The sequence below is a fragment of the Taudactylus pleione genome, unplaced genomic scaffold (assembly GCF_031769625.1).
Source record: "Taudactylus pleione unplaced genomic scaffold, aTauple2 ptg000604l, whole genome shotgun sequence".
Taxonomy (NCBI): domain Eukaryota; kingdom Metazoa; phylum Chordata; class Amphibia; order Anura; family Myobatrachidae; genus Taudactylus; species Taudactylus pleione.
In genome coordinates this window covers 537,046-560,910 of record NW_028285006.1, presented here as the reverse complement: position 1 = coordinate 560,910, position 23,865 = coordinate 537,046, and the positions used below count along the sequence as shown (strand labels likewise).

The 23,865-nt window shown below is 44.4% G+C and overlaps 1 protein-coding gene across 1 annotated transcript in view; it reads right to left on the bottom strand.

The window, feature by feature from the left end:
• The window catches only part of EFHD2 (EF-hand domain family member D2), a 67,393-nt gene that overhangs the window by 4,277 nt on the left and 39,251 nt on the right, over positions 1 to 23,865 (bottom strand). The window contains exon 3 of the mRNA XM_088453962.1: positions 19,857 to 19,991. Within this exon, the coding sequence (XP_088310088.1) occupies positions 19,857 to 19,991 (135 nt within the window). The remainder of the gene's footprint in view (positions 1 to 19,856; positions 19,992 to 23,865) is intronic.

Genomic DNA, 23,865 nt, shown 5'->3' with positions numbered 1-23,865 from the left:
TCGAAGGTGGACACCATGGATCCCAGGGTCTGCATTGACACACTGTGACTGTGTAGTAGTCTGCGCACCCGGTACTGTAATACCAAGATTTTGTCTGCTGTTAGGAAGATTCTCTGAATCTGAGAGTCCAGGGGGCTCCTAGATGTACCATTCTTTAAGAAGATGTCAAGGACTTTTTCCAGTTGTTCAGCCAACCGTGCATTTGTAGAAAGGCAATGGTTACCTGTAGATGGCGGTGAATTATTTCTGGGGAGCTGGATAACAGTAAGAGATCGTCTAAATATGGGAGTAGTCTGATCCCTTGACGACGAAGGTAGGCCGACATAACTGCCATGATCGAGGAGCCATTGAAAGGTCAAAAGGCAGAGCCTGAAATTGGTAATGTTGCTGTAGTACAGCATACCGGAGATACTGCTGATGAGGGGGCGCTATAGGTACATGTAGGTAAGCGTCCTGAATGTCCACAGACACCATGAAGTCCCCAGGCTCCATAGCCAAGATAATAGCGCAGAGGCAAATCTGAACAAGTTTATCAGGATAAACTTGTTCAGATTTGAGGATAGGCCAATGAGACCCGTTGGGCTTCTGAACTAAGAAAAAGGTAGAATAGTAGCCCTTCCCTTGCTGTGAGGAGGGGACCAGAATTATTATTCCTGAGAGCAGTAAGGACTCCAATGGAGTTCCTGTGCAAAAGAATTGCTGAGGGGGTCATCTCCGGAAGGAGAGGGCATACCCGTGGGAGTACCACTTATCTTACCCAGGCATATGATGCCAGAACTGGGCAATTTGAAGAAGTGTGCCTCCCACCCTGGGAGAGGCCCATCCCGTCGGGCTGAATGCTTGTCCACAAATTTGGTAGGTGGAGGTCTCGTCGCCCAGGTCTGTTTGGCGGCCTTATTTAATGCCTTGGAAAGGACTGACATCTAGCTTTTCCTTGAGGGCGAAAGGACCAAAAGGATGACATCCGAGGCTTTGCATTATATGCCGAGGGCAGGAACGCCGTCTTGGAAGCTGCCAAGTTAGTCACATTTCTATCCAATTCTGGGCCAAACAGGATATCCCCAGAATAAAGCAGAGACTCCAATGCCTTTTTAGAGTCTGAATCTGCCTTCCATGAGCAGAGCCAAACAATAGGGCGGGTTACTACAGAAGTGGCAGATGCCTTGGGAAAGCCGTATCCAAAGCTTCTTTTATTTGAAGAATAGATTTCACAGCTCTCACAAGTGCAGGTATATTCAATTTAGAGGGGGGTTCCTCGTTTCCTGAGGGGGAGTCAGAGTAAGATAGGTCTGCATCTTCTGTCTCCCCAGATGATAATTCAGAATCTGATAGCTGGGTGGACTGGGAAGATAACACAGCATGCTTAGTAGGTTTACTAGGTAAAGCTCTCCATTTGTTGAAAGGCAGTAGAGGTAACCACCAGACTCTGCACTGATGTAGAAAGTATGTCTACCCATGGGGGAGGCAAAGGAATTGCAGGGAGTACCTGCTATGGCCATCCCATAGTGGGAGCTACCACAGGGACCAATAGGTGGTCAGCAATTTTTGCACCACCTGTGAAAAAGTAGCCCAGGGTGGGTCCTGAGGAGAGGACACCGGGGCAGTATAACAAGATGCACAAAGAACATCCTGAATTAGCTCCTCTGAAACTAAGCCAGCTGAGCAGGACTTACAAGACACCAGAGTGGGAGCAGCAGGCTGCATGTTATTCTTGCCTCTGCCAGACATACAGTAGCTGCAAGAATACTGTAACACACAATCTGGCACAGTGCAGTGAGCAACCCACATGTATGTGCAATATGGCACAATTTAGAGCGCAACAGCAATATATAGTATGTGATTAGCCCTCACAAATATAGTGAGATGTGAGGTACAATGAATCCCCTATACCTTAGTATGCCAGTGTTATAGTGGAGTAAAGGGAAAGGTACAGTATAAACTGACAGTAATAGGAAAAAAAGAAAAGAAAACATACAGCAGCACTAGCACAAGTCACATACAATGCAGAATATGCAATAAAACTGCAATGGGCACTAAAATCAACTACACAGACCGTAGTGGCTAGTACGATATAGCACTGTATAAAACTGGCCCTTGGGAGAGGTATACAAGGAGACTGGAGCCAGTGTTCCCGGAGACCTGAATGCAGAAAATGGCTGCCGTAAGTCTCGGAGAGGGCGGAGGGTGAGGAAGGAGCAGCTCAGAGAGCAGCAAGACCGCAGCGGAATGGTGCACTGAGCTGGGAGAGGGGCTGACATTAACCAACGGGGTCACAAAAACTACAAAAAAAAGAGGATAGCGCTTTAGGGGGGAATTCGATAGAGAAGCTATATAATGTCACTTGACTGAAAATAAAAATATTTCAACAAGGCTTCTTATAAATAAAATACACATTTATTATACAGAATGAAAATCAAAAATGAGATATGCAAAATATACTAAAAATAAATAAAAAAACATGACAAAGAAAAAAAATCTGTAGTAAGAATATAGCTTGAAATATGCGAATATAAAATAGTATCCTTGTAGCTGCAATGTGCCTGTAGACTAATTCACATAATAGTTGTCCAAATGGTAACAATAAATTGCCTTCTCACTAATTTGTTAACTGACAGTAAGTCTCCTATGTAAAGAATTTAGTACGAACGGATTCCTTAAGGTGCTGTACGTATACAATCCAAATACCTTGTTAAGCGTATCATTCAAATAGATCTCTCTATGCCAGTTTAATGACGTAGGCGGCTTAACACCGCTGAGGGATGTAATGTCCTCCTGTGTATGGGGAACCTCAGTAAGTACTCACTGCTAGATAGCGTAGAGTGCCGATGTCAGTCGCACCAGGTCTTTCCCTAGTGAAACACTTGTGGTGTTGCTTTGGCTGGCAATAGGTAATGGGAGCACACTGATGAATCTCCGTTTGATCGGTACTTTAAATTTTTAGGAGAATCCTGTAGAGCGGCAGGGCAGGTGTACCAGGAATGTCTAGATGGCAAGTGAGCACTGCAGACCCTTCTGTCAACGTGAACCGCTCATCTCTGGAGCTTTATCAAGACCACCAGGTCCCCGGCCTTAAATTGTGCCCCGTGCCAGTGCTTGTATTGCCCTGGTGGTCCAGTGGAGTCTCGGCGAACCGGTGTCCACATCAGCGCCTCCAGTCTGTCTCCCGAGACCGGAGGCAAGACTACGCATTAGACACTGGTCCCCTCACTGTCTTGCGCTGCTGCTCAGTAGTAAAATAAATGAAATAAAGTATAAAAATATGCTTGGGCTGCTTACTAGCAGCCCCACTGTTAAACAGTGATCCAGCTCCTGCCGGACACCAATGAAACCGAGTTGCTGTGGGCGGGTATAGGATGAAGGACCGGAGCATCCTGGGATTGAAAAGCTTTGCTGTTGGTGTCCAGTCCTCCAAGTCCCCCCTATACCCCCATTGTCTCCCTGTGGAGCCCTATGGACCCTGAAGAAGAAATAAGCATTTCCGTACAAAGCTATTCACAAAAAATGCATAGCGTGCCAACCACCCAGTATGCTTTGATATACTGAATGGGGAGGGAAGGGTGGGCAAGTACAGTAAAGGTGTGTTAACAGACCTGAGGTATCTGTGGAGTCATGCACTATCAGGAGTGCATGATAGGTGCTGATGATGATAATCATAGTAATGAATCTTGCAATAAATAAAACAAAGCCTCCCAAAAGTGCTATCCGTATTAACACTGATACTGTAGCCCAAGCTGTTTGCCCCTATTCTGAGACAGTCACTTCCGTCCTTAAGATATGACAGGCTGAGATTATGACACTATCACAGGTAAACCTACTGTACAGTGGGGAGGAGGGGGTACTCTATGTCCTAATGGTCACCAACCCTAGCAATAACCTAGTGTTTGAAGTGGAGGATCACAGGCTTTGCCCTCCCTCCGAATTTGGCATTATAGGCTATGTAGCATTCTATAAATGTTGGAGCTTTTTTTTTCTCTTTAACAGTCAGGGTTTTATTTACTAAGCATCGGATTCTAAAACCCAGCGCTTCCAAACGTGTTTGTGCCTGAAATTTTAAAGGGCAATGCTTTTACTAGCAAAACATGGGTAGTAAAATCATTGCCCTTTAAAATCTTGAACAAAAACACGATTGTAAGTGAAGGGGTTTATTTACTATAAGGTTCCTGGCGCTTCCAAAGAACTGCTGATGTTTTGTGCTGTAGAATAGTACAGGCATTCCATTCTTATTTTTATTTGTTTATAAACATTTATATAGTGCACATATTTTGCAGCGCTTTACAGATAACATTTAGTCGTTCACACCAGTCCCTGCCCCATTATATATTACAATCTATATTCCCTACCACATGTACACACAAACACACTAGGGAAACCCACACAAGCACAGGGAGAACTCCACACAGTTAGTGCCTTGGTAGGAATTAAACACAAGCACTCAGTGCTGTGAGGCAGTAATGCTATCCATTACACCAACCATGCTGCAGATGTTTGTGTGATGCAACGGGGAAGAGGGATACTGCAGGTTCTGTGGACTAATTTGAGAAAGTAGCTTACCTTGTTCAATTGATGATTTTGGGGTTGAGGGTGGTAGAATTGTAGGTGTATCAATTGTCCTTGTAGTGTAGTTTAATTTACTGTAGGATGGCTATGGAAAGCTCTTTCCTTTGTACAGATTAAGGGCCTAATTCAGAGGTTGGAGCCAATGCAGCCACGACGCTAATCTGCTGTTTTACGAATTAAGACGCATCATCGACCGCACCATCAAACATTGCACCAGACGGCAGAATGTACATCGGAACAGGACTGCCAATATTAGTGCAGCTGCAGAAAAATGTGCAGTCGCTGACTGCAGCACACCTGCATCTGGCTAGCCACCCCGCTACCACCCAGGAATGACCACTGAAATTGCCTCTCTCTGCGGTAATCATCAGGACAAATGGGCAGTGCAGCTCTGACGCATGCGCAGATTGAAATAATCAGCCGTTTGTGTCAGACATCAACTCTACGTCCAGCTCTGAATCAGGCCTATGCTTATTAACAGCTTTATAGAGTAAAATAGCTCTTTCATTTATACAGTAGTAGCAACATTTGGATCTTACAGGGGTATTCAATATGGGAGCGATAAGTCAGTTTTTGCGTTAATATCGGAGTTATGACGTCACTATCGCAGGTTTTACTTTTACACTGTATTCAATTTCAGAGACTTATCGCAGTTTTGAAAAGTCTTTGATAAAAAACGGGGATAACTTTTCACCACTGAATAGGTGGCGAAAAAAAGTGCAGAATTGGGGGTTTAGGGGTGCAGGTTTAAAAAAAAAAATAGCCTGCACCCTTCAGAATGACCCCTTGAAACGATGTGTCAAAAAAAAAAAAAAAAATTGGGACACGCCAAAAAAAAGCACTTTGAATTTGGGGGCCAAAAAAAAAAAAATGTTGGGGAACAAAGTTAAAAAAATAGCGAACTTGACTCTGGGGGGGTCCCCAAGTATGCCCCAGGTGTTTTTTTCATTGCAGCTCCTTGCGGCAGGTGGGTTTTTCACAATTTTTTCAAGTCTCTTTAGCAACTTTAAAATATGCTGACCCCCATTTTCAAGTACCCCAAATTTGCTGGGCATAGTTATTTCCCCCCCCAAAAAAATCTAAATGCTCTTCTGCACCACTTTCTTCAAAGTCGCATTTATGCACTTGCCGCGGCTATTAGAAACCCCGACTTCCTTCAGCAGTTAAAAATGGGGGTACCCTAAGGGAAACCCCATGTGTAGACATCTTTAGGGGGGTTCCTAGAATATTTCCCGAAAATTCCCGTTTTTGTTATCTTGTAAAAAAAATTAGTAAAAATTTACAAAAAAATGACATAAGGTCCCCCCCCCAAAAGCCAAACCAGCCCCAGGCTTGCAGCCAGTGGTGGTATCTAAAAATACGGGGAACAAAAAGTGTAGGGTTCCACCGTATTTTAGAAACCAACCCAAGGCTGCAGGGACTAGTGCTGGTTTTAAATATAGGGGGCAAAAACGACGTGGGGTATCCTCTATATTTAAGACCAGCACCAGACCCAACCGACCGGGGTGTAATGCCACAGCCCGGAGACCCAATCGCCGGGGGCTCCAGGTCCAAAGCATTACACCCCAAGTCGGTCAGCGCAAGCCGGTGATCTCGGGGGAGTCGGGGACCCCCCAAAAAAGGGTCCCCCCTCTCCCGAGCACCAGAGGCTTACGCTGAAGCCTGGGGCTCATCCCCATACTCCTGGAGCGGTGGGTATGGGGGTAATAGGGGGGCCAAATAATGTAAGACTATTGTAATTTACAGTGGAACTACAAGTCCCAGCATGCCTGCCATTTTGCACTTGTGGAACTACAAGTGCCAGCAGACATGCGGCACCTGCAATTTCACTGTAAAATAAATAGTTAAAAAAAGACAAAACACACACACACACCGTGCCCAGTATAAGTTTATTACACACACCTACCCATTCACACATACTTACCTATACCAGATGTTCGGTTCCCCTTGTCCAAGTAGAATATCCAAAAAACATGGCCCTGCAAGAAAGATTTCATACTCACCTACATCCAGCGCTGGTCTCCGCAGTAATCCATGAGATTTAAAAATGAAAAAACGCATTTAGCTGATCCACGCTACAAGCTGTCTGTATGTGTGATGCGTTTTTTCATTTTTAAATCCCATGGATTACTGCGGAGACCAGCGCTGGATGTAGGTGAGTATGAAATCTTTCTTGCAGGGCCATGTTTTTTGGATATTCTACTTGGACAAGGGGACCGAACATCTGGTATAGGTAAGTATGTGTGAATGGGTAGGTGTGTGTAATAAACTTATACTGGGCACGGTGTGTGTGTGTGTTTTGTCTTTTTTTAACTATTTATTTTACAGTGAAATTGCAGGTGCCGCATGTCTGCTGGCACTTGTAGTTCCACAAGTGCAAAATGGCAGGCATGCTGGGACTTGTAGTTCCACTGTAAATTACAATAGTCTTACATTATTTGGCCCCCCTATTACCCCCATACCCACCACTCCAGGAATATGGGGATGAGCCCCAGGCTTCAGCGTAAGCCTGTGGTGCTCGGGAGAGGGGGGACCCTTTTTTGGGGGGTCCCCGACTCCCCCGAGATCACCGGCTTGCGCTGACCGACTTGGGGTGTAATGCTTTGGACCTGGAGCCCCGGTGATTGGGTCTCCGGGCTGTGGCATTACACCCCGGTCGGTTGGGTCTGGTGCTGGTCTTAAATATAGGGGGTACCCCACGTCGTTTTTGCCCCCTATATTTAAAACCAGTACTAGTCCCTGCAGCCTGGTGTTGGTTTCTAAAATACGGTGGAACCCTACACATTTTATTCCCCGTATTTTTAGAAACCACCACTGGCTGGCAAGCCTGGGGCTGGTTTGGCTTTTGGGGGGGGACCTTATGTCATTTTTTTTCAAAATTTTGACAGATTTTTTTTTACAGTTTAAAAGAAACGGGAATCTTCGGAAAATATTCTAGGGACCACCCTAATGATATCTAGATATGGGGGATCACTATGGGTACCCCCATTTTTAACTACTGAAGGAAGTCGGGGTTTCTAATAGCCGTGGCAGGAAAAAACACCTGGCAAAGCTATTTAAAAAACAGACTTTCTTTTGCAGGCAAAAACGGGGTTACCCATAGTGATCCCCCATGTCTGGACATCTTTAGGGGGGTCCCAGGCATATTTCCCTGAAAATTCCCATTTTTTTCCTTAAATGGGGTCAAGGTTCATTTTTAAAAAAACAGGGATAATTTTTCAAATCACTATAGCAAGTGAAAAAAATGCAGAATAGGGGTTTGGGGGTGTAGGCTTATAAAAAAAATAGCCTGTAGTTTTGGGAATGTCCCCTTAAAAGGAAATGTTAAAAAAAAAATTTCCCTAAAAAAATCGGGACACCATTAAAAAAAAACTAAAAAATTTTGGGGGGTTAAAAAAAAAAAAATTAGGTAAAAAAATTACCAAACTAACGAAAACATTTCTGGTGGGGTCCCCAAGTATGGGGCAAGTGTTTTATTCATTGCGCAAAGTAGTGGCAGGTGCATTTTTGCAGAATTTTTACAAATTAACTTTAGGGACTTAAAAATATGCTAGTACCCATTTTCATGTACCCCAAATTTGATGGGACCACTTAAAAAATAACCTAAGTGCTCTTCTGCAACACTTCTTCAATGTCGGGAAAAAAACACCTGCTGCGGCTATTTAAATCCCCGACTTTCATTTAAAGGCTAAAACGGGGATACCCATAGTGATCCCCCATGATTTTACAACTTTATGGGGGTCTTACAAATTTTTTATGGAAAAAATCGTAACTTTATGCAAATCCAACTTCGGAGGTTCCCGTTTTCGACAATTTCAAATTGAATACGGGGATAGCGCGCCCGATACTTTAACGCAGAAAAAAACTCCGATATGAAACGTAAACTTCGGCAGTGAAGTTAACGTTTCATATTGAATACCTCTCTTAGTGTTTAATTATTTTGCAGTTACTGTAATCTTTAAATGTGATGTCTCTTGTGTAAGGTGTTTTAGCTCTTTTGTTTAGCTTATGTTCATAGGTGCTATGGAAAGCTCTTTCCTTTGTACAGATTAAGGGCCTGATTCAGAAGTTGGAGCCAATGCAGCCACGACACTATTCTGCTATTTTGAAAATTAAGACATATGATTTGATTTGTGCACATTGGTGCTGTCTGTGTTGCTAACGCAGTGGGAAAGTAATTAAGTGTCATTGTGATATAACTGAGGGGACTAAGAGGTTTTGTGTGAATCAAACTCTGAGTTGCTGTATATGGTAGATGTGAGGTACAGTAGGTGACTGGCTCTGTAAAAGGGATAGATTAATGTTTGCATTTTGCTCTTTCAGGAGCAGTTGTTGGCTGAATCAGCATCCGTTGGTTGCGGTGAGCTCTGTATGTTTTCAGACGCATCTCTTGCACCAAGATTAGAAGTGGTGCAAGCAGATGGATAGCAGCTATGCAGCTGGCATACAGACAAATATCCGGACATGCAGTGTGATTATGGACAGCATGTGTGCCACTTTTCCTCAGTATAAGAAAGGCTACACCTAGAAGGCTCCTATCCTTTTCATTATTCTAAACATATATACAGCCATGGCCAAAAGTTTTGAGAATGACAAAGTATTGGTTTTCACAAAGTTTGCTGCTTCAGTGTTTTTAGACCTTTTGTCAGATGTTACTATGGTATACTGAAGTAAAATTACAAGCATTTCATAAGTGTCAAAGGCTTTTATTGACAATCACATTAAGTTTATGCATTCTTGCCTAATCCATGCTTGGAGTTTGTCAGAATTTGTGGGTTTTTGTTTGTCCACCCGCCTCTTGAGGATTGACCACAAGTTCTCAATGGGATTAAGGTCTGGGGAGTTTCCTGGCCATGAACCCAAAATGTCAATGTTTTGTTCCCCGAGCCACTTAGTTATCACTTTTACCTTATGGCAAGGTGCTCCATTATGCTGGAAAAGGCATTGTTCATCACCAAACTGTTCTTGGATGGTTGGGAGAAGTTATTCTTGGAGGATGTTTTGGTACCATTTTTTATTCATGGCTGTTAGGCAAAATTGTGAGTGGCTTACTCACAATTTTGCCTAACAGCCATGAATAAAAAATGGTACCATGGTGCCACTCCCTTGGCTGAGAAGCAACCCCACACATGAATGGTCTCAGGATGCTTTACTGTTGGCATGACACAGAACTGATGGTAGCGCTCACCATAACAAGCATTTTTCCAGATGCCCCAAACAATCTGAAAGGGGATTCAACAGAGAAAATAACTTTCTTCTTTGGGGTCCATAGGGCCCACAGAATTTTCCTTTGGCTTGCGCGGGGGACCATATGGCAGTCCGTGCCTCCGCCATTGGAGACTCGCCAGAGAACGCTGTAGTGAGGAGCCACGTTTTAACTGCCTTTTTTATTATTCAATAAACTATCACTGCTGTTTCCACTCATAAGCCCTCTACTGTAGGTGTGTGGGTTATATTTGGGTGTGAAACATTGTCACATTGCATGAAAAACTTTGCATAGCACTAACAATATTGTTCTGTCCAAAGAAACTAAGAAACAGGTGGCAGAAGCCCCTGTGCTGGTATCATCTATGGCCTGCACAGCGGGGTTATCCCCACAGGATTTCATTCAAGATGGATTATGTGATCACTGTTTTAAAGAATCACCACATTAGTCAAATCTACCAGCCTCTGGGCAGGAACCTGCTTGGGCTTTGTTTTCCCAGATCATAGCGCAGGTTGCTCCTAGTTCAGTCCTGATGATGGGGTACCCTCAACAACTGCAACCTACTATGTTTATGCCCCCTATGCATCCTAGATGGACGTGTATGCTCGCTCAGGTCAGAGTATGGCTTCATCCTCAGCAGCTTTTCAGCAACCACTGCAAGCAGCTAGACCAGTACAGCCAAAGACCAGAAGGCGGTCGGCCTCATCCTATCACTCCGTCCAGCCTACAGATTCTGGTACATCGTCTGATGAGTGTGGGGATATACAGGGCTCCTCCCAGGAATCTCTTTCAGGAGAGGAGGACCATTTTACAACAGCAGATGTTCTCTCCCTAATTAGGGGGGTCAAAGCTGTGCTAAACATAGCAAATGAAGGGCCAGTGCAAAGAAAGGCTCCAGTAGTCATACGCCAGAAAGTGGTGAAGGCTGAGTTTCCCAAATCGGAGCACCTCTAAGAACTTATTTGGGAAGCATGGAGTTCTCCGGATAGGAAATTCCATGTTACAAAAAAAAGGTTGCGGTCTTATACCCCTTTCCATCAGATGAGTGTGCTAAATTGGAAATTCCGCCAACAGTAGACGCGCATGTGGCACATCTGGTCAGGAGCGCCACATTGCCTATACCATCTGCATCCTCCCTTAAGGATTCCACAGATAGGAGACTTGAAGCCTGTCTCAAGGCAGTCTTTTTTCTTTATCAGGAGCTGTTACTCGCCCGGCCATGGCTACGGCCTGGGTTTCCAAGCCATTGAGGAATGGATGAAGGCACTGGAAGAGACTCTGCCAGAGACTTCCAGGGAACAGCAGGATATAATCTCCTATGTTAAGGAGGCAGCGTTGGATGCTGGTATATTATCCTCTAAAGCATCAGCGGTTTCAGTTGTGGCTCACAGAGCCCTTTGGTTAAGGGACTGGAAAGCTGATGCAGGGTCCAGGAAAGCCCTGGAATCCCTTCCGTTTACGGGGGGCATTCTGTTTGGCACAGAACTAGATAAAATTGTGGCTACGGTGGCAGCTGGTCTGCCTTCAGCATTTACTCCCAGACCCAGGGAGCCGTCCTTTCGAGCCTTTCGGCCATAAGGAAAAGAAGAGGGTCAGCCTTCCTCCAGAACCAGTTCTCGCAGGAATCCACAATCCAACAAATCCTGGCCAAACAGCCGTCCAATTTCCAGTTCCAAGGATAAATCTACAGCCTGATGGAGCGGGCCTCCCCCTGGGGGATCCCAGGGTAGGAGGCGGACTTCTTCAGTTTTCGGACACATGGCATCTCACAACAACAGAAGCCAGTGTTCAAGAGGTAGTCTATCAAGGGTATTCTATTCACTCTCTGCTGGTATCAAGGGTGATAATCCAGGTTCCAGTGAATCAGCTGGGAAAGGGTTATTATTCCAACCTGTTTTTGATTAAAAAACCCAATGGGTCTTAACGTCCTATTCTGAACCTAAAAAGACTCATTCGGGTTCCCAGGTTTCGTATGGAAACCCTTCGGTCAATTGTGTTGGCGATGGAACCAGGGGATTTTATGGTGTCTTTGGACATTCAAGATGCATATCTACATGTGCCAATTACACCGTCCCACCAACGGTTTCTATGGTTCGCGTTGCTGCACAAACATTTCCAATTTCAGGTGCTGCCTTTTGGTTTATCGACAGCTCCTCGGGTGTTTACCAAAATTATGGCAGTAATGACAGCCTGCCTCAGACACCAGGGGGTCAGGCTACTACCATACCTGGACGATCTCCTGATACTGGCGCAATCTCCACAAGTGTTGCAGCATTATCTCAGGCTGACGATTGCTGGTCTACACAGACACGGCTGGATCATAAATTGGAAGAAATCATCACTTCTTCCAGTACAACAGATGGTGCATCTAGGGGAGCGATTGGATTCTCTGGTACAGAGAATATATCTGCCAGACGACAAGATTGCAGCCCTTCAATTACAGATACGTAGGTTTCTTCACAAGTGGTCAGTATCTGTTCATTTAGCAATGCAGGTTCTGGGATCCATGGTGTCCACCTTAGACATGGTGGAATATGCCCAGTTCCACTCCAGACCGTTGCATCGGTTGATCCTCTCACACTGGATCGGGGAGTACCATTCAATAAAGTCTCAGACGATCCGTCTCTCGCCAGAAGTGCGACTGTCCCTGTCATGGTGGTTACAGATGTTCTGTCTCAATAAGGGTGCCCATTCTGGATTCCAGATTGGGTGCTCCGCACTACCGATGCAAGCCTCCACGGATGTGGCGAAGTGACAGGTCGACACACATTTCAGGGAAATGGACGTCCGGGGAAAGTCGCCTGTCCATAAACATTCTGGAACTGCGAGCGGTATTCAGAGCACAAAAAATACTGAAGGGCAGGCCTTTCCAGGTACAATCGGACACCACCGCAGTAGCCTATCTCAACCATCAGGGGCGCACACGGAGCCAGGCTGCCATGGCGAAGTGTCAAACATTCTGGTATGGGCATCTTCCAGCGATCTCGGCAGTTTTCATACCAGGAGTCCTAAATTGGGAAGCGGACTTCCTAAGTCGCCAGGATATACACGCCAGAGAGTGGGCTCTTCATCCACAGGTATTTTAGAGCCTAGTGGACAGATGGGGTTTTCCAGAGGTAGACCTCATGGCCTCAGGTCACAACCACAGGGTCCCCAGGTACGGGTCCAGAACCAGGGATCCTGCAGCCGAGTTTGTGGATGCCCTGGCAGTGAAGTGGAACTTTGAACTGGCGTATCTGTTTCCTCCGGTTTCCTTTCTTTCAAGGGTCATCAGGAAATTCAAGCGGGAAATCAAGACAGTAATACTGGTAGCCCCTGCTAGGCCCAGACCTCCAGAGTCTTTCCAAAGACACTCCGTGGCCTCTTCCTCTAAGGCCAGAACTGTTAATACAGGGTCCCTGCCTGTATACAGACCTTCCATGCCTGTCTTTGACGGCATGGCTCTTGAAACTTCCATCCTAATCCCTAAAGGTTCTTCTGTAATTCAGACAATGCTTAGGGCAAGGAAACCTTCCTCTTATTACAGAATTTGGCACTAATATTTTCAGTGGTGTGAACATAGAAAGTATGATCCCCAAGTGTTTAAGGTCTCTCGAGTGCTTTCTTTTCTTCAGGCAGGATTAGATCGGGGTCTCCATCTGGCCACCCTGAGGGTGCACGCATCTGCACTCTCGGTTTGGTTTCAGCGAAGGATCGCCCCGTTACCTGATGTTAGAACGTTTTTTTCAAGGGGTTCCGGGCCTGATTCAGAGCCGGACGCTCTGACCAGAGCGCTCGCTCTGAATCAGGGCCCTCCTACCTCAACCTGGAGCGGCCTCTTGGACGCTCGCACAGCTTATGCGAGCGTCCATGATGATGGTCACGATGGTCTTGACCATCGCGACCATCGGGCTTGCGACGAGACCCTGCGGTAGGGTCTCGCTGCCGCAAGCCCTGGAGTGATTTTGGCTCTATCAGAGCCAAAATCACTCCCACTGACATCACTAGTGATGTCAGTGGGGCCGGACCCAGATGGTAGGCGTTCCCATGGGAACGCCTCCGTCTGGCAGCCATGCCCCCGGCACGCCCACCAAAGGGGGCGTGCTGTCACTCACCATCGACAGCACGCCCCCTTTGGTGCGAGACCCAGAGCGACGGCTACCCCGTCGCTCGCCGGGTCTCGCGCATGCGCACGACGGAGCTCCCTCCGTCGTGCGCATGCGCATTTGGGTACCATCGACCCGCTTGCGAGCGTCCTGCGCTCGCGAGCGGGTCTGAATGAGACCCTCTGTGTGTTCAGCCTCCTTTTGTCCCTCTGGTAGCTCTATGGGATTTGTCTCTGGTTCTCAGGGCTCTGCATGCTCCCCCATTCGAACCCCTGAAATCTGTAGACCTTAAGTGGTTAACAGCAAATACGGTATTTCTTCTTGCTATTTCCTCTGCCCGAAGGGTCTCTGATTTAGCAGCCCTTTCTTTTTGCTCTCCTTTTTTGGTGTTCCATCAGGATAGAGCTCTTCTTCGTACAAGGGCAGGTTACCTGCCTAAGGTTGTATCCCGGTTCCATGTGAATGAAGAAATTGTGGTTTCAGTCTTCAGGCCTCTCCGTGGGTGAAGCTTCTTTGGATGTTGTACGCGTGATACGTATTTATGTGGATCGCACTAACTCCATTAGGAAGACAGATTCTTTGTGTTGTATGGCTCTCATAAGCGGGGCTGGCCAGCCAACAAACAGACACTGCACTGGCCAGATGGCTTCGCATGACAATTTCTCAAGCATACACACTAGCTGATCTCTCTGTTCCAAAAACAGCGACAGCACATTCTACTCGAACTGTGGGACCATCGTGGGCAGTTCGTCGTGGTGCCTCTACTGAACAATTGTGCAAGGCAGCTACATGGTCTTCCGTCCACACCTTTGTAGAATTTTATGCATTTGACACATTTGCCTCTCAGGATGCTTCCTTTGGGCATCAGATTCTCCTTTCTACAGGAGCGTCCACACCCTTAAAAAGGTACTGCTTTGGGACATCCCCAATGTAATTTCTGTGGACCCTACGGACCCCAATTAAGAAAATAAGAGTTATGATATAACATACCTTTAATTCTTTTTCTTTGAGGTCCACAGGACACCCACCCTGACGCACCTGCATTATTGAGTGATCTTTCTTTTGTATTTCTGTGATTCCCTCTTCTTAGAGTGAGAGTGGTTCTAGAGTACAAGGGTCCTTTCTTCTCACCTTTTTCCTTCTCCCTCTATGGGCTTGGTAACAAACTATCTACTTGTAGCCAGGGTGGGGTATATATGGCGGAGGACCCAGTGCATCTTGGGAGCTGAAGCTTGTTAATTGTTGGTGCCTGGGTCACTCCAACCACATACCCCAAGGTAATTTCTGTGGACCCTATGGACCTCGAAGAAAAAAAAAAAGAGTTAACAAAGGTATGTTATACCATAACTCTTATTTTAAACCAGTCCTCAGCAGTCCAATCCCTGTACCTTTGGCAGAATATCAGTCTATCCCTGATGTTTTTCCTGGAGAGAAGCGGCTTCTTTGCTGCCCTTCACGCACAGTGAGGCGAAGACTTTTGGAGGATGGTCTGGTGTCAAGAAGATGCACTCACACCTGACTGCTGCCATTCCTGAGTAAGCTCTGCACTGGTGGTGCCCAGATCCCGCAGTTGAATCAACTTTAGGAGACGGTCCTGGCGATTGCTGGACGTTCTTAGGCGCGCTGAAGCCTTCTTTACAACTATTGAACCTCTCTCCTTGAAATTCTTGATGATCCGGATAAATGGTTGATTTAGGTGCAATATTACAGGCAGCAATATCCTTGCCTGTGAGGCCCTTTTTGTGCAAAGCAATGATGACTGTACGTGTTTCCTTGCAGGTAACCAATGTTAACAGAGGAAGAACAATAATTTCAAGCTCCATCCTCCTTTTAAAGCTTCCAGTCTGTTGTTCTAACTCATCTCAGCATGACAGAGTGATCTCCAGCCTTGTCCTCGTCAACACTCATCTGTGTTAACGAGAGAATCACTGACATGATGTTAACTGCTCCTTTTGTGGCAGGGCTTAAATGCAGTGGAAATGTTTTTGGGATTAAGCTCATAGTCATGGCAAAGAGGGACTTTGCAATTAATTGCAATTCATCTGATCACTCTTCATGACATTCTGGAGTATATGCAAATTGCCATCATAAAGACTGAAGCAGCAGACTTTGTGAAAACCAATACTTGTCATTCTCAAAACTTTTGGCCATAGCTGTAGAGCTATGTCCATACTACAGTATAAAAAGATGCTAAATAAATGTGCTACACACAAGCCATATCACATCTAAAAAGGGATAAAGGCTACATAACTGCAAAAGAACTAAGAAAAAACTATAGAAGCTATAGCTAGAGAAAGAGATTTCCATAGTCACCTTAAATGGAAAAAAAGCTCATTGAGAGAAGCTTGCAATCTAAAGTGAGGCTTGAATTCTTAAGTGACTTGCGAGTTTGAAACAGAAGCAGGTGAGTTAGAATACAAAAAGAGGGCAGTTAGTTTACACAAACAGTAACACATTTCCGATACCACTTACATCTGAGACAAAGTTTGGCTTAGTGCAGTGCAGGTAATGTAATGCATTTGTTTTGCAGGAAGAATGCTGGAGACTAAGCTGATGTCCAATCTGTAAGCAATTTTCTCTGTTGCAGAAGGAGTTAACAAAACTGCATGCTGAGATATATAGGATGTCTGTGTCCTTGTGGCCACCACTGCCTCAGAGATCCCCCAGAAGACATACTGCCTGGACTACTGTGGGCTCTGAAAGGTAGAGATTTCCAGGGGGACACAGACACCTCCCACAAGCTGTGACGCTGCAAAACTCATATGCTGCTCTTGCAGGGCTGGAAGGTACAGCTAATATAGGCAATACAGAACAGGAAGATATGGGGTCTTCCACGGACTATAGAAAAAGGAATAGGAACAGGAAAATGACATCTTCAAAAAGGACTACACTACTCCTGGGAGATTCCATTTTTAGAGGAGTACATCTGGGAAACACTGCTGAAGGAGAGAGACAAGTAAGGTGTTTACCTGGAGCCACAGCTCCAAGGGATAAATAGTGCATGCTGAGAATTGTGAAGGCAGCAAGAAAAGATGGAGAGGTGGATGTCATTATCCACCTAGGGACAAATGACCTGGCCAATGGTGAAGTCATGGCAGTAAAAGATGAATTCAGGAAAATAGGGACTGCTCTAAAGCAGGTGGCAACCACTAACTTTTTCAGAAGTATTGCCAGTACACAGAGGGGGAGATGTTTGGCTACAGAAGTGATGTTATGAGGAGGGATTTGGATTGACAGTCCATAGCACACGCCATCTGGCAAGATAGAAGCTTATACAAATATGATGGCCTGCACCCATCTTCAAAAGGAACTAGAATACTGAGTGAACAGTTTCAAAGTTTCACCAAGAACTATTTAAACTAGAAGAGGGGGGCAGTGAACCAAACAAGAAAAAAGAAATCTGCTCCCCCAATAAAGAGGTATTATTTCTGCTGGAAAATGGAACAGGAAGCATATCCATAGCAACAGAAGATAATTCAGAACAAAACCAAATAAACAAACATAGGCAAAGAGATGAACAGGAGAAATAAGCAAACAAATAAAACTATAAGAGCAATGTGTGCAAATGCTAGGAGCTTAGGAAATAAAATCCCTGAACTAATTGCAATAATGACAAGGGATGATCTGGATATTGTGGCTATTACGGAGTCATGGTGCAGTGAAAATCATGACTGGGACATAGCTATACCAGGATATACTTTATTAAGGAAGGACAGAATGGGAAGAATAGGAGGAGGAGTAGCAATGTATGTCAAGGAAAGCATAAATACTACGTTAATACATAGTATTGAAGAAAAAAAACGAGACTCTTTGGGTGACTATAGAAACAGGGGAGAAAGTGATTCTTCGTATTGGGGTGATCTACAGACCACCAGGTCAGGAAGAGGAACTGGACAATAAACTAGTGCAGGACATCACTAAAATGGCATTAAAAGGAGAGGTTATAATCATGGGAGATTTTAATCCACCTGATATAAACTGGGATGTGTCTGTGGCAAGTTCCACTAGAAGTAGGGACATCCTGAATTCATTGCAGGGAGCCTCCCTCCAGCCATTGGTGAGGGAGCCTACTCGGAAAGACACAATATTAGACTTAATACTTACAAATGGAGACAGAATATCTGAGGTAAAAGTGGGTGAAAACCTGGGATCCAGTGATCATCAAGCAGTATGGTTCAGAATAAAGACAGATACTGACTCACCCCATACAAAAACAAAAGTGTTAGATTTTAGGAAGGCTGATTTTGCAGGGATGGGAAGATGTGTAAGCGAATCTTTGGCAGAGTGGAGGAACTTGAAAGGAGTGCAGGTGAGGTGTGAAAATGTAAAAAGTGCAATATTAAAGGCAACAGACCTTTGTATCAAAAGAGTCAGGAAAACCACAAGGAAAAGGAAGCCAGTGTGGTTTGGGAAAGAGGTAGCAAGTATTGTGAATTAAAAAAGATGGCCTTTAGGAAATACAAGCAGACGCAAAATAAAGACGACAAAGAGGTGTATCTTGTAAAACAGAAGGAGGCTAAGAAAGTAATCAGATGTACAAAGGCAAAAACAGAGGAGAAAATGGCACAGTCAGTGGGTAAAGGGGGCAACACTTTTTTTTAAGTATATAAGCGAAAGGAAAAAAAAACAATAGGTGGAATAAAAAGACTAAACAGAAAGAGGGAGTCTTGTTGAGGGAGACAATATAATAACTGATCATCTTAATAATTATTTTTGTTCAGTATTCACTACTGAGAGAGAGAGAATGGGCCACAGTTAAGTTGCAGGTGTAATCAGAAAAATGAGGTAGGAACAAGCACATTTACAGAACTCTCAAAACTGAAAGTGGATAAATCAATGGGGCCAGATGGGATACATCCAAGGATACTAAAAGATCTTAAAGGGGTGCTGTTAACACCATTAACAGAATTATTCAACCAGTCACTAGCTACTGGAGTAATTCCAGAGGACTGAAAAAGAGCAAATGTTGTCCCACTGCACAAAAGTGGAAGCAAGGAAGAGGCAAGCAACTACCGACCAGTGAGCCTTACATCAGTAGTTGGGAAATTGATGGAAACACTCTTAATAGAAAGAGTCATAGATTATCTGAAATCCAACAATTTGCAGGATCCCAAAGAGCATGGATTTACTGGGGGGAGATCATGTCAAACAAATCTTATTGACTTTTTTGACTGGGTGACTAAGGAACTAGATAAAGGGGGGGGATTAATTATAGCTTATCTAGACTTTAGTAAGGCTTTTTACACTGTTCCACATCGCAGACTGTTAAATAAACTGGAAAGCATGGGATTGGATACAAAGATAGTTGAATGGATAAGATCATGGCTGCAGGATAGGAAACAGAGTTGTAGTAAATGGAGTTCAGTTTCAAGAGGGAAATGTTACCAGTGGAGCACCTCAGGGATCTGTACTTGGACCAGTGCTTTCTAATATCTTTATTTGTGACATTGCAAATGGTATTGAAGGGAAACTAGGCCTCGATGCGGGATTCCGTGGAGATGCACGCTGTTCACATACTGGGTGAGAGGGTATAAAGGTAAGGATGATTTTTTATTGCTTGTAATTCCTGACGAAAATCTTTCATTAAGATTGAAACGTTGAATAACGCTCTTTGTGTCTGTGTATACTTTGTGAATATGCCGAGTGCCGCTCTTTGTGGTATGCATATATATATATCTTCCAGGAAGACACCAAGGCAAGTAATTTCTTTTGCATTTATGTGGAGTGCCAGCCGTTTGAGATATATATATATATATATACACACACACACACACACACACACACACACACACACACACACACACACACACACACACACACACACACACACACACACACACACACACACACACACACACACACAGGTTTAGCTTACAAACAATCCCAGCAAATGGTTGAAGTTTTGGTGTATGGATTTATATATCTATGGAGTTGATAAATCACTGTTCATTAGTACTTTATGGCAAAACCTATTATATGGATCTACTTCTGTTTCCTATTGGTTTTACCTTTGCTTCAAAAAAGCTTTTTGCTCCTTTCACACCCTCAATGGAAACATCGATTTCTGAGAGTCTTGCAAGAGCATGCAGCCCGCTGTCCTCCTCCAACTCCCCAGCAGCAGCTTTGCGGAAAATTAAAAGGAACTTCAGAGAGAGGAAATAAGTGTTTTAGAGACAAAACAAATGTATAAAAATATTAACATATATGCACAATAAAATAATAGCAAAGTGGTCTAACAACGCAAACATGCAGGTTTGGAAATAAGTGGCTTTATATAATGCATAATACATAGCACAGAGGTTCCCAAACTCCGCCATTACAATGTAGGTTTTAAGGATATCCATGATTAAGTCCAGATGGTTAAACCAAATTGAGGTACTAATTAAGTCATCTGTGCTCAAGAATGGATATTCTTAAGACGTGGACTGTAATGGTGGTTTGGGAACCTCTGTGTTAGCAGGATGGATCAGTGTGAGCACATATAGTGCTGACCTCCCAAACCTTAATGGACATTTCATTTTCGACATGTAGACCCTCTTACCTGTATAAAATAGTTCCTCTCCAAGTACCCTCTCTCATATGTGCAGGTTATTAGTAGATACTGTTCTGTGAGCCTGAAATCTAATTATGTTGTAATGTGAGGTGCAAGAATTACATGGTTCTGGTAAATATTTTTCTGCCAGTTGCTTCATAATGTCATCTCGCCCATTAAATTTTCTTAGGGACACAAGCTGAACTAATCATCAACAATTGTGGAAATTTGTTTCAGCCTGGTAGCATCATAGGCCTTCTGTAATATGAAGGTGAAATAGGCATTCAGTGCGGACTGTAAGGCAGGTTTTGACAGTCACCGAGAAAGGGAGTTGTGAGCTTTGCTTGTGACTTGAGAGAAGCTTAGCAGTAGGCACCTGTTTATTCACCGCACTGCCAGTGACTGAGAATAATGAACAATGCAGGATCAGATTGATAGCAGGGAATTCCTGCATTACAAATGGAATTTAAAAAAAAAAAAAAAAAATCAGACTTTCGATCTTTAACCTTGGATATAATTGTAAACATTAAAGGTTCATTCACCATTTTCAGAGGGAAATTGGCACTTGGTCTTCTACTTCCATTGACAGGTTTTGGCTGCTTGACCTTACAGCTGATCCTAGCAGATACTTGTTTTTAATAGTACCTCTAATGATTTCGATCTGTTCGCATTGTGCTCATGTATTTTCTTCTAGACATGTACGCAATGGTGTATTAAACATATTTTCCAGGCAATTAGCAAATGCTACCACCATCCAACAGAATGGGCAATGTTCGTACATTGCTTAAGATGTTCCTTGCAGTTCTAGGATATCATTGCAAATACTGATATGATTGATTTGTCTGCTGTGGCTCATAAGGTTGTATGTTGAACAGTTGGAACTTGGAAGTAACCAAAGCTGTTAAAACTGCTTCATGAGACGGTGTCAAAACTACAGAACTGTAGCTTCTTCACTCTCTAAAAAAAACCCAGGAGTCATAGTTATGGTTAGAGATCCCCAATCAATGGACAGCATATAATATCCCAAAGTCTAGTGGTTCCCTGGACGCCAGAACAAGCTGCCATTTAAACTCTCCTGTGTACATGCAGCAGTCACTGCCATGAGAGCAGGTAGTCAGCCACACACAGGGTGCACCGAATTAGAAGATGCTTTATACAGATGGGTCCACATACATCTAGCCTCCAGCCTTATTAGTTGTGCAGAGCGTCTTTTTACCTTCAAATGCGTCTTTCGCATAACGATGTGAATAAATAGCACAAGTAGCTTCTGCTAACAAAACTGATATGCAGCACGCCTATGTTCTGTGAGCAAGTGCAGGTGTATCTGCATGCAAAATGCTACGTTACAGTGTCAGCGGCTGTAACACTGTAACGTAGCAATTCGCATGCAGATACACCCACAGTCACACACAGAAGATGCACAAAACGCTTGGCGCTACCGAGTCACACTGAGCTCTCACGTTATGTGTGGCACGACTTGTAGTGCATGGAGGATAGATAGTATATGGGCACATCTGTCTATATTCCTGGAGTACAGGAAATGGGTCCAGATTCCAACTATGGCAGCTACCATGCCTCGAGCAACGCTTCTATGGCCATTTAGGGGCGATAACGAGGGATCCAATATATTATACAGCAACAATCATGGCAATGAAAAGCTACTTTTTTTTCTTATCTATAGTGTTATCTATATAAGAAGGTTCCATACTGTTAGCGTAGAACATATTTGGTGGAACCTCCCTTGCCAAAATGGTCCTTCACCCCTTCAATTTCAGAGGTGGATTACACTTCCATGACTATCATTTTTACGCCCTTGCTTTGCCAGCATTACAATTTTTTAACTGCTTAAGCAAACTTCGGGAAAGAAGGGTGGTCGTGTAGTCATTGCTTTTTAATAATAGAGTGAAATAGCTAATAAATATAATATGAAAAAGCTAGCTATGAATGTATGTACTTGTAAAGGTTTAAACCTTTGATCCACTGCTATTACAAATCATGTAATTGGCTCCCCTCTCTGTGGTATATCAGAGCATTTATCCATCATCATGCCGACAAAATGGGGGGGGGAGGGGGGTGAAGGCCTCGCTTGCCCGCTCCTGTCCTATTTCCTAAATCATCTACATCTGGACAAAAAACCCCTGCACTCACTCCCGTGAAGCGGTCAAGATCTGCTGTAACGCCTCTAAATATGGGTTCCATTCCCCATCCGGAGTGGGTTTGGATCTAGACCCATCGGCCCCCCTCACAACCCAAACAATGGTTCATCTGTTTACCGATATTCTTTCAGGTATGGAAACATTGGTTCAAGCAGGGCAGATCTTGTGGGGATAGCAGGTCGTACAGATCACCTGGAGGGCAAGATGCAAGAATTGGTGGCATCTCACAATGACCTACTCATGGCACAATCTGAGTTACAAGCTTAGATGACCTCTACCAGGGACAAGCTAGCACAGGGCTTGACAATTTTTTCTAAATTCTAGGATGAAAGTTTAGGAGCCAGATCACTGTCCCCCCCAAAAAAATTACAGGAGTGAGGAGCACAGCTCTGTGTGTTATGCAACTGTTATACACACTATACTAGTCCACAAAAATGGTCGCAGTTGAATGGATATAGTAACATGAAGGCCCCCTCACTACTCTGCACAGCTTCCCTGCTCCACCCCCCACTCTCCAGTAATAACGGACCATGTTTCATATAAAACAATGGTGCCAGAAAGTACAACAAAACCCCCCCTCCCCTTGTGGTCACACCACTATCCCTCCGAAGCCGCTCCGCAATCCCTGGCAACACATAGACCCTATTACCGGGGAGCTCTATGCAGCCGGAGATAGGCAACAGTAGACAGCCGGGACATACAGGAGAATCAGCGTAGACTCAGACAGACAGCATGGGTCAGAGAAGGACAGGAGGAGTCAGCGCAGGCTAGGACAGACACAGCAGTCACCACAGACGACACTCAGCACGTGCAGTCCTGTGCATGAAATGAACGCCGCAATACTATAGGCACAAATCTCAGCGGGGGCTGATGAGGATCTGCTTCCTCCATAACTGCAAAATCTGGTAGCCAGGCAGCAAAATCTTTTAGCCATGGCGACCTGGGATTTGTCAAGCCCTGAGCTAGCGGACCTAGAGGACAGGTCGAGACGAAACAATCTTAAGATTAGAGGCATTCCCGATTCAGTTGCACCTTCTGAGCTCCAGGAATATGTCACTGTTATTCCAGAACCTCCTCCCCTCGGCGAAGGAACAAGATCTGCTTATTGATTGAGTGCATCGCCAACCAAGGCTGAGATGAGGATCTACTAACTTTCCCAGAGACACTCTGCTGAGGATACATTTTTTTCATGCAAAATAAAATATTTTAAAAAGGCAGCCAGACAAGCTGAAGGTTCTGATGTCTTGGGTGGACTATAAATCTTTCAAGACTTATTACCGTATACTTGGCTAAAAGACGCACATATCATGCCATAACCTCTGCAATTCC